Source organism: Xenia sp. Carnegie-2017, unplaced genomic scaffold (assembly GCF_021976095.1).
Source record: "Xenia sp. Carnegie-2017 unplaced genomic scaffold, XeniaSp_v1 HiC_scaffold_19, whole genome shotgun sequence".
Classification (NCBI taxonomy): domain Eukaryota; kingdom Metazoa; phylum Cnidaria; class Anthozoa; order Malacalcyonacea; family Xeniidae; genus Xenia; species Xenia sp. Carnegie-2017.
The window spans coordinates 11,401,897-11,414,164 of NW_025813481.1; the positions used below are offsets into that span (position 1 = coordinate 11,401,897).

General features: G+C 35.6%; 1 protein-coding gene and 1 long non-coding RNA gene across 2 annotated transcripts; one reads left to right on the plus strand and one right to left on the minus strand.

Moving 5' to 3' along the window:
- Positions 1-1,386: 1,386 nt before the first annotated feature.
- LOC124439448 lies at positions 1,387-2,111 on the minus strand. Its single transcript, XM_046989672.1, has 2 exons — positions 1,958-2,111; positions 1,387-1,751 (listed from the first exon to the last, which is right to left on the minus strand). The coding sequence occupies exons 1-2, from the start codon at positions 2,082-2,084 to the stop codon at positions 1,387-1,389; spliced, it is 492 nt and encodes a 163-aa protein (XP_046845628.1). The 5' UTR covers positions 2,085-2,111.
- Positions 2,112-11,268: 9,157 nt separating this feature from the next.
- Positions 11,269-11,663, plus strand: LOC124439644. The gene is made up of 2 exons (XR_006946401.1): positions 11,269-11,456; positions 11,524-11,663. It is a non-coding gene; the product is annotated as an uncharacterized LOC124439644 (long non-coding RNA).
- Positions 11,664-12,268: the final 605 nt, after the last annotated feature.

A 12,268-nucleotide genomic window follows, 5' to 3' on the forward strand; every position in this document is an offset into this window, starting at 1 on the left:
AAACCATTTAAGCGTTCCCCAACCATGGTACTTCGCTGATAGTTTTTAAGTGTCCTAAGGGAAGAAATAGATCGTTCACATTCACAAGAGGTAATGGGGAGCGTTCCTAAAATACGTAGTAAAATTTTAATGTTTTCAAATCCGGCGAAATGAACAGATTTTAAAGTCTGGGCAATGTTATCAGGAAGGAGGCCGCAGTGGGTCTCCCAATAAGTGTACCACAACCTAAGTTCAGCATCTAAGGCCAAAGGATTTGGCAAATCATCATAATAAAGTTAGCCACAGTTTTGAATGGCTCTTTCCAATCCACCCCATCTCTTGTCATGGACATCATTTTCGTCGGTACAATGCTAAGGCCTTTATAGACATTCACACTCTCAAGGTCGAATCGTGATTCTAAAGAAGATTGCAAATGATCTAGTAGAGGAAGAGTAATTGCACGTTTATAATACTCAGAAATGGTTGTGTGGGGAATATTTTCCCTGGTCGTTTGTTTGCGCACTGTTCTTGGTTTCCATTCTTCAATGCCAACTTTGCTGCCAGTTCAAGCGCTTCGTCATACCAGGTGTCATGATAAAAATCAGAGGAATTCCTCATGTTCACCACCTCAGTTTTCAAAGTTGAAATTAAATGAATACCATCCATTATATCGATACTCTTACCCTGTAATAACTGTGTTACTGGAAGAGTTGAATCAAGAATATTTCTCGTGATAACTAAAGCAACGACGAAATCAAACCTGTCAATAAGTTGAAACAAAGATGAGGCATCAGACTGAAGCGACGGTTTGAACTCACCATCTAGATTTTCAGACATATCGTTAAGGGTGGTGTATACAGGTACAAAAGCTCTTGGAATGTATCTAAACCTTCGATACGTTCTACCCATCTAGTTTTGCAAACGTCTGTTAATCTAGTCTTTTTCGAGTTTGTTTCTGAATTACGTATATGTTTTCAAAGGGAATATTGCGAGTTTGGGAAATTTTAATAAAATTAGTGGCATTGTTAACATGTTTCAACATATCATTGACAACACGTATACTCAAAGAATCGCAAATGGATAAGTTTAACCTATGACTATAGCAGTGTGTATAAAGAGCCTTTGGGTTAAGCTTTAAAATTTGAGCTGCTAGACCATTAGTGCAACCAGCAACTGAACCAGCCCCATCATAACCTTGCCCCCTACAATCATCTATTGATAAAGTCAGTTCCTTTAGAGCCTCTAAAAGTAGCTTGGCAAGTTAAGCACCACTTAGTCCCCACTTACAAAAAGAAATGAAATGAATTCTTCCCTGATATTCATATCGGTATCAACAAAGCGCAAAACAAGAGACATTTGTTCTTTATGTGAAGAATCAGATGCTTCATCAGCAATAACAGAAAAAACTTACTTTTTGATATCAGAAATAATCTGATTACTGATTACCTGGCCACAACATTTAATGATTTTATTTTGACTTGTTTTAGAAATATAACTTCTATTCTTACCACAATTCTTTAAATGATTTTCTAAAACTTTATCCCCTCTCCTAACTCCATAATTGAGTGTTTCAATGAAATTACCAACCCCTCCAGATGAATAACAACCAACAGTAGGGTGATACTTGGAATCATCACGATGCCCACGAAGAGGTAAACCTAGACGTCCACAAAAAATGACAGAATCAATAATTGGAGATAGTATTTCCCTATTCTGTTCTATTTCTTTCTTGATACCAGCATCCATGATCATCTCGATAGGCTGCAGAGTACCTGATATTTGGGAGCATAAAGCATCAAAATTGGTGATGTGGATGCATGCAAACCGACTTCCCTCCCTTTACTTTTTCCAGCATGTTGAGTGAAAGAGCATTTAGCATTCTTCCAATCTTGAAGAGGTTCAGTAAACAACTTTTTTACTTTACTGGCCTTGCCTGGGAATCTATTGCCAAACAACACACACGATAGACAATACGCACCATTTTGTGAAGGTGAATAGCAAAGCCATTCATGCTGGTCTAGCCAATCATGCCTAAATGATCTGCCATTAGATTTAGGAAAATGATACTTTTTATCTGGTTTATATACATTTTTATCAAATGACATATTTCAGAATTATCCATACCCTTAACTTTCTCCTATACAAGGAAACATCAAAATTATGGGTTAAAACAGCAGGTTGCATATCACCAGAAGTTGGAATACCAGGCAATAGTTCCTGGGATGATGTGTGAAGCAAAAGACTATTGGCTTTATTTAATGTCTGAGCAAGAGCTGCAGCAGAAGAAAAACTCTCATTGGGCATCCTTTTAAAAGTTGGTTGGGCAGCAGGCCTATTAGTTGAAGTAAAAATTTGAAATGTCAACTGTTTTGGTGCAATATTTGGAAAAATTTTGACAAATTTTCGTTTCTCTGTTGTTGAGCTGCTAGAATTAGACTGTGTACAGGAATTAGACAATTTTCGCTTCAACCTGTGGGCATGGAAAATGAGAGGCACAAAATGATTAGACTGAAAAGTCTCACCTGGTTGTACAGATCCTTCATGACAAAACAAAATATTAATAGCATCCAAACCTCTTTGGCTTAATAACCGGGCTGAACAATACGATTAAATAACAATTTATATCTACTTTCACCAGAATCAGGATAAAAGTATGAATTTTCTACCTAAAACAGAAGATAGGCCCAAAATACAAAGAAAAGATGACCATTTCTGGTCATTACAATTTAAAATAGCCTCCTGTTTTACCAGTTCATCTGTTGTATATCCAGTGTCTAAACATTCTTTAGACACTGACAAAGGCAAAAGATTGTTTAAGCTTTGGGCAAAGTAATCACTGTGCTCACTTATAACAGACAAAAGCATGGGTGTTGAGCATAAAAAGCAGCATGAATAAATAGCTCAAGCGATGTTAAAATTCGCAAAGTAGGGACCAATGCATTGTTACCTACCAGAACTAGGGAAGCTGAACTGTAGAGGCAATTGCCAGAAGCTTCAGATCTTAAAAAATATTCAAGAAAAGAAATTAATATTTTGTTTGGTAGATTGATTGCATTGTATGAATGAATTGCTGACTGTAGACAAAGATATAGCCTAGCGAAATTGAGATTTAACCATTTTACACGTATATATAAATACTACAATACGATATATATAATTATAATATATTTACCTTATTGCAGTACAAGTCTTTCCGTCATGAGCGTGCTTTGGCACATATATTTCAGCTCAAAATTTCGACACAGAGTATGGTCGGGGTCATAAATTCTATCTAACAGCTGCTCGTTAGTAAACATAGGTCGAACGTCGACCAATAAACGAGAATAAAGCTCATTAAGGCATTTTAAATCGTTTTTGGCCAACGCAGACTGAGCAGTCTCGTATAAATTACCACAACACAATGAAGACATTATAAAATATCACAAAACCGTAAACTGAGCACAGAGGCTGTTCAGAAACAATACGAGTGTATGTTAATTTTCAATTGCCTAATTTGCCTAGCTCAACTATGCTTATCAACAGCAATGATTGGTTGGAATTGCTCAAGTTAGGCAAAAAAAATTAACCAATGAAAGCATACGGTTGCAAAAAATTGCCCAATCAGAATACCTATACACGATGTCAAGTTAGGCAAATTCATCTTGTTTAGGCAAACTGCTAACAACCAATCAAATGGCTAGATCGCCTTCTTGACTTAGGCAAAATGGCTGCTTTGCCTAACGACACGGAGCTTTATAGATAATCATACGCATCTGGACTACGATTCATATCAAAATTACGTCATTTAATTGCACAACATTTCTAAACAAAAGTCAGATGATTTGACTGCGATAAAGTGCTATTCATAGTTTCATAATTCGATAAATTCGTATCGAATCTAAGTCGAAGCATATTTTGGTAATTTCACCATAGGCACTTGCCTATGGTGCCTACCCCTAGATCCGGTCGTTTAACGACCTACTGTGCGTAAAGAACGTTCTTCAGATGAATACGTTATTGGTATAAAATTTGGACTAAACTAATTTATATTTGATTCTTGAATCCGGGGCTTTTTTGCAATGTAGCTTGTCTGCATAATTGTAATTGAAAGTTTTTATTTGTAATTGTATATTGAGTTCCTGTGGCTATCATGTCTGTCAAATTTGTATTAACTTACAAATAAAGATGTTTTTTGTTGTCTTATTTTTAATAAACAATATATGAAATTACAATTTTTTAAAGAATGAAGTTATTGATAAATTGTTACAATTAAATTAACAACTTTACCATTATGTCAAACATATTGTCAAGCTCCTACAGCTTACCTCTTTGGTTAAACTTCACTTGTGAGTTGTGACCAACAATTGTATGTGAAAAATGATTAGAATTATGTTTGATTCACCGCATTGATCAACCAGCAGAGAAATTATTGCAACAAAGGGCTCGAAAATTTAATTTTGCTAAAATCCATAAACTTCATTCAGTAAATTAAAATTTTATTGTAAGTAATCATGTCACAAACAGAACTTATTCTGACAAAAACCAGTTATAGTTACTCTTAATGCCATTATTTAAATTGTAATACTTTACACAGTAAAATGTTTACCAAAAGGTGAAACACAGATACACCAGAAAACTTTTTCAAAACATTTGACAGGGGGAAACTGCTAAGCCAACACCAATCCAATTCACAAAAGCATTCAGGAAGCTTTTTTATGTTCACTTCTCACATCATCAATAAGCATTCATGTCAAATATATAAATAATCTCCTGATTGAATTTGAAAAGGCAGAAATAACAAAGTTAAGTCATGTGGACCATATGGCAGTATATGTTTTACAAATTGCTATTCAAGCACTTTATTGGTGGAGGCCAACATGCTGCTGCTGTTCCAACTTGCTCAAAAAGTCATTCAAGCTTCACAAGTCACAACTGTGATGAATACAAAATATTTTGGCATCAGATGACTTTCATAGTGGCCATGCAGCATCGCTTCTGATAGTTTAAAACACCTGGGTAGACAATTTTGGTGATTCGAATGTCCTGCCAAACGTTGTTTGCAATATATAAACTTAACTGGAGGATAATTTGATTTGTCACTTGTTTCAGCCACGACCGAGATTTCAAATGTTAGAACAAATGTCTTCAAGATTCTCTGCAGAATTCTTATATGATAAAATTAAAACTGACGACAAACCATATACCGAGTACGCATCTCGTCAGATACATATCTACTTTGTAAATATTCCAAATAAACCCTCATTTATCAAAACGGACGTCGAATTAATGATAAATTGTTGAGAGCTTGATGTGTTAACTGTATCCACAAAAAAAAATATTAAAAAAATGGCCAATCTATAGAAATATTTGGGTTTATTTGCCAAAACCCATCCGTAGAACTATATATTATATTACGATCTGGCTGCATTTATCTGGCTGGAAACATGGCCGCCGTGTAAAATTGCCCGGATGCTGGGGACACGAACATCAAAGGTTCCGACATCGAGTGGCGGTTCTGTATGTATCTATTCTGTGCCCGGGTTATAGCATTCCCCAACATCAACATGGCCACTGCGGATAGTGAGGGTGTAGCTGTTCTTTGTAGTCTTTCAGAGGTAACTCAAACGGATGAAAACCCTAGTTCTTTTCAGAACTCTTGCACGGGTATTCAGGAGTTTTTTACATCTGAAGCTTATGGCAAGGAAATCCCAAAAACGTCGACGAAGGCGAAAATAGTTGGTGTAACTTCTAATAGCGTTGCAAGTCCAGATGAAAAACTTGTGACATTTGGTCGCTTAGATTGGACAAAGTCTTTGGCTAATCTTCCATCTTTTACGCACGAGAAGCTTGAGCATAAGCTAGTTAAAAGTAGAAGAGGAAAATCCGATAATTATGCGCCTAACGCTTTTAGAAATATGAAGAAAGGTTAGGGTCTCTGGCGAGAAGGATATGTAAAGAATACAATGGTAAAAGCTAATGTTCCTACTTCAAATGGGGAGGTTGTATTTGTTGTAAAGGCGCGTGTTGGTGCATCTATGAAAAGTGTGAGCTACTCTGTATTTGTTCATTTAAATCAGAGAACTGCTGAAGTGGGCCGGACTCTGTAACCATCAAAGGAGCCTAGCGCGAACGTACAGCGTACGTGTACTTTGACGGCTATCAGCCAGTACTTTTTAGCACTCAAATACGGCTATTAGCCATTGAGTTCTATAATAACTGGAGCGGCTATCTCAAGCGCGGCCTTAGATATCTGATGATGCCAAAAAAATGGTGGATTTCGTCCTTTGCCGCCGAGATTTACCGAAATTGACCGCTTTTCCGAAAATTTCACAATTTCCCACTCCCTCCTGAGGAAAGAGTGAGGAAAATGCATGTGTGTATTTGGGATTCGGCAAGCAATTTTTTGATGAAAATCAAGGTAAAAACCTTAAATTCATAACAGCGAGTCAACTGCGGTTGTCAGTTATCTGCTACTACGAGGATGCATTTATCACTATCGACGAAAGACCTATATGTCGGCTACACATGTATGAATGCAGATGTGCGTCGTTTTCTTACCAGCGTCAAACTTGTTTGATCGATTAAACTCTTTAGTTTATACAAAAAGGTATATCATAGTTCATCTCCACGGTTCGCGAGAGAGAAGTTAGCTTATTTGCCATCATTGCTATTTTGCTTCTTTTCATGCAATGGGCAATGGCTTTTTTCGCCACAATTGTAGGATTTTCACTTGTTTCTTTAAAAAAGTACATATTAAATCTCTGGATATTTACGGATTTTCTGTAATTGAGTTTCATATGAAATTTCAAAAAGACCCAAGTCTGCATAGGTTTGGTAAATGAAAACAAACAATATTGTATAGAAATTACTTTAAGTAACCTTTTTGTGATGTTCTGAAGTGCAACTGCATCAAATACTTGTAAAGTTGTAGCACGTTTTGATTTTGTTATATTGATATATGAATTGGGCAAAATGCAAATAATCATCAAAACACTTATGCTTCGAATGGTGTTTATAATTCATTTATAGTTTTAATACTTCTACCTTTCTTTTTCACTTTGTTTTGTTTTCCAATATTTGTAATAAAAGTGCACTATAATTTGAATGATTAATACAGTTTTCACCTCAATAATAAATTTCATAAGCAGATGGTAGTGCATTTTGTTCTCTGAGTATCCACATCTGGTGTTTTGTTTATACAAGAATGATGAAGTGCAAGTAGATATGTCATAGCAAGGCAATAAAACCAAATGAATTACATATCTATAGTGTACTTTTATGCTAGAAGCTTAAAAGCTTTTTTGGAAATTAGAAAGTTATTGGATTATATTACCTCTATATTATCAACCTCATGATAAGAAATAAGAAGCAAAAAATTTGTAGAAAAGCTTTGAAAAGTGAAAAACTTTTCTTTAAAAAAGCAGCAATAATGCATATTATAAATCTCCATTCTGTACCCTAATAGCTAAATAAGCTCAAATTTTTCTTAAAGAAATATAAGAAATATATAAGAAATATACAGTACAGTAACTTTAAAGGTTTCATCACTGAATCTTTAATGCTTCAGTATAGTGCATTAGATATTAGTAACATTCAAACAACACTCAACTAAAATATTTTGATAAAGATATGACATCATTTAAACATTAAGTTACATAAAACCCAATGGCTTATACATTTTGAAGCTTCACATCTGCATCGAATCATCATCAATCTCAGTACAAATGTTTAAATAGACACAAACTTTATGGCCTTCCATTTTACATGTTTGTGAATTGACATTTCATTAAGCATCAAAACACACACAACCTTCTTGCCATCTTTCTTTGGATCATGAACTTTAACTTCAAAGCACTGAAGGCATCCTTAGTGAATCCATTGTCTCCATCCATAGAATTTGACCACGATCAAATTAAATAACTCTGGATAGGGCAGACAATAAATCAATTATCTTTACAGCATTATCATTTTTTAAGACTCTGCCTGGTCAATAACATCTTCCAGTCATCTTTACTCCTTGATCTTCCCTGCATGTTGTCAGCAAATAGAACATAACAAGCTCTGCTCCAAATCATGGGTACCGTTGGGGCTGATCATTTCTTTTTGATACTTACTCACAAAGCAAAATGTGTGCAGGGTCTTGTTTGCTTTAGGGAAACTATTTTGCAAATAAATGGGTAAATTTACGATTTCATGCATTAACAAATGACAGAAAAGTATGCAGAATTTTATAGACAAAAACAGGAAAACATCAATATATTTGGCGTTCAAGTCAGTCTTAAAAAATACGATCTTTAATATGTATTTTATGGCTTTCAAGTGCATGTATAATTGCTTTTCAATCGTTGACCGACTAACAAAACAAACAACTACCTCACCTGTGAGAAGCGATATGTTCCTTTTTGTGGAAACTACGACATCCAACAATTGAACGATTGAAGTGTTGGCATTATAAAAGAAATGCCAAAAAAGATATCGTCACAGAATATGGAACTAACGATATCCATATTCTGTGATATCGTGTTTGTTTTTGAAAAATTCTTTATAATTTACTATAGACACCAGGGGGAGGTCGAGAATATTATTTTTCTGCAAAGCGATCATTTCAGCGGAAATACGTCCTTTGGCTGCCATTTTTTTGGCATCCTCGCCCCAGTAAAGTTAGCCGCTCTAGTTAATATAGAACTCAATGCTATTAGCCATATGCTTAAAGCCTGGGCCACACTATCGTCTATATCGACGAAAACAAAAACGAAACGAAAATTCGTGCACGAAATGCATGCCAGACACGACGAAAAATTTCAAGCATGTTTGCAAAGCCAAAACATTATTGGCCAATAAGCAAGCGGCATTTTTGACGGATTAGAAACAATGGCGATCTCTAAAAGAAAAAGATTACTTCTTCTTAAGAAAAAGTTACTGCTAAAATGTTTAAAAAGTAATGGAAATGAATGATTTGATATAAAAAGTTTGTCGGCTGACTATCAATAATACTCACTATCCCACGCCAAAATCCGTAATTTTATTAAATTCATCTAAAACATCTTGCCAGTGATTTCTTTTCTTGTTCCTCGAGTCCTTATAATCCGGGTGACTTTTATCATACAAAATTGGTTTTTCTCGCATCAGATTTATCAAAACCTCTTGCCACTCCGTCATGTTTGAGAACAAAGTCTAATATTATCAAGATATTTTTAGCCAATAGTATGCGTTTTCGTTGACGAAAAAGGTCCAAAGTTCAACCCTTCTAATATGAACGAAAACGAAATTTTCGTCGAGTTTTCGTTCAAAATTTTCTTTGCGGAAGTTTTCGTTCTAATTTTCGTCGATATGGACGATAGTGTGGCCTAGGCTTAAGACGAAGCGGGTGAGCTTGTCAATCAACGTATTCAGGTAATATAAATGCATATGTTGTGTTGTGTTGTAATAAACGAAGTGTATTCTAAAATATTTTTTGACCCAGTAAACGACTACAAAGACAGAATTTGGAAAAACCTACGCGATTCATATGTCCGTGTGTTAAGTGAAAATGGGGAAAAAAATGGAGCAGGTGTAGATGAAATTCCACATTATCCATACCTTTTGGCCCTGTCATTTCTAAAACCTTATGTTAATATTCGAACAAAGAATTCGGGGAGCGATTTCCAACCAGTTGTTCAGCAAGCTCTTTCAAGTCCATGCCAAGATCCACTTACCATCACATCTGAACCTCCTACCGATGATTTAACAGTTGGTGTTGAGGTATTTTCTCAAGAATCTTTCCCTTCATTTGAGATTATTGAAAACGTTCAAAATGTTGTTTCAAAACAACCAAGTAAGAAAAGGTCTTATGCAGCAATATCACCAAAGCAACTTGATTGGGCCTTGGACGTAAAAATCATGGAATATATATCTGGTGGTGAGAAATCCTTGCAAAATTCATCAGCTGTGGTAACTGCTGTGATGACTACATGTTTGCCATCAATGGCACAGACACATTGGGAAGTTCCACAACTGCGAAAAATCTGTTGCGATTTTTTTCCTTTCGCTTGTTGTCGTTGGAGGCTTGATAAACGGTTGCAACGCAGACCACAAAGCTTCGGAGACTCCTCTACAATTTTGGTCACAAAAAAAACGCAACAACGGAAAGCAGCTTTAAATGTTAGTTTGCCAAGGTAGTGGGTGTGAAACATAACAATTGTTGCTTGCGTACACCATACTATTTATATAATCTTTTAACATTTTAAAGTATTTCTTCTACATCATTGTTTACTTTTCAAATTTTAACTCCAGATCATTATCATATTGTTCAGATATTACGTTCTTATGGCGAGCAAAAATTAGGACTGCTAAATATTTGGACGAAAAATGTTTTAGAATACAATGACTACAGCAAGCATGAATGATTGTTGAATTCATGATGGTGGTAGCGAATAAATCACACTATTAAAATTAAGCTAATATAACTCAAGTTTATTATAAGTTCGCCATTGCGTTACATGTGCTCGACTCGACTGAATATATAATAGCATGCAGTAAAAGTCCCATAAGAATGTTCACGTGTCTATAAGGAAGTTAACTTAAAGTGGTTATATCACGAATTTTAGCCCCCCTTTTTTATTAGCTAAATTGAAAGACCTTGTTTCAGTGATTTTAAATCTGCAATTATAATTGAAATTGGATTGGTGAAAGTGATTTTACGGACGTTCAAAGTCACGATTTTCAGCATTTTTTTTGCGAACTTTTTGATCGGTATGCTAATGACTTGTGACGTAGAAAGTTGAACACATATATCAACATGGCGTATTCTACTAGTAATATCTTAATAAGAAACGCGGAGGAAAACGCTGTGTAGCTGGCGGACCTAATCAAATTAGTTGCGCCAATGATTCAAAAACAGAAGGAATGTCGATGCATCTGTTTCCTAAAAAAGAAACAGAGCCGCAGAGACATAGAAAATGGGTAAATTTTGTGCGTAAACATAGACCGGGTTTTGAGGCTTCCTCTACCTCGTGTCTGTGTTCTGCGCATTTTGAAGATTCTTGTTTTGACCTTAATTTGAGCGTGCAAGTCAAGCTCAAAAGAAGGTTGAAGAAAGATGCTATCCCAACCATTGACGTGGCTGGGATTCCTGAACCATTACAGGACGAAATAACCGATCGAAAGCGCAGACAAGTAAGTTTACGCTTGTTTATGTTAATTTTTCTTTTGTCATATAAATTCGATATAAGTTTTGTAGATTATTCGACATACTCTCCATAAGCCATCGCTGTAGAATATGAGAATTGAAGCATCAGTAACAAATTATTTTTCATATCAATTTGTTGTATATGTTGAACAAGTAAAGAATGTTCTTTTCATGTCTAATAAACAAGAACTTTCAACTATAATGGAAAGATATAGAGGAAAAGCACCCAAACCTTTGTGCAGCCAGTTTCCCACCAAACGATCCAAGGCTGAGGCAATAAAAATATATGTTGCGAGGAACAAGCATGTCAGTCATGCACTTTATCCATGCTGTAAGTATGGGATAATGGTATTGTTTACAATTATTTTAGGATGTAATGATCTGCATTTTTTCCTTAGTGGAACAGCAAAGACAGCAGTTACAAGACCTAACAGATGATGCAGATCAAATATTAAATAGCTCTGGGAATAAAAGTACTCGCAAATGTACTAAATGCAAAGCTCCAATGAAAGGACATCCTCGAGGTCAATGCTTCACTGAAAAAGAATAAATTGAAGTTGGTAGATGATAGGGCAGTGGTCAGACATTGCTTGGAGCCTGTCTGGAATGGAGAAGTAAGGCACCTCCTTCCCACCACCAGCGTGAGGGTTCACCTTAGGCAAGTGATAGTACCCTCTAGCCTCCTATCTGGGCACTGATATACACACCTTTCCTGATGATTACAGTATTAATATAACATTGAATGGTATGTATACTTGTCAGATTGAAGATGACTATCTCACTCGATTGTGCAACTAATTAATTTTCATGAATAATTTTTTTATTGTAGTTTAATGCTCAACATGCCCTTTGTGGATGCAGTGCACTCAAGTGTGAAGACCTTATAAGATAAGTTCATGTGGCTTGCTATTTTCCATTTTACATTTATGCTATGATTTAATTCCATATAATTTTCTTTTTTTCCCAGACTGACATTGAAGAAAAGATTTTCTTTACCGTATAGTTCATCCATGTATCTCCTATTTGGTTTTCATCTAGGCATATTTCCTGACCATTCTAAACTCAGCAAAGAAGGCCAACAGTCTCTACAGTGCACAAGTTAAAGACCTTTCCATCATCGCCCTCTGATGGTATGTAACCTTT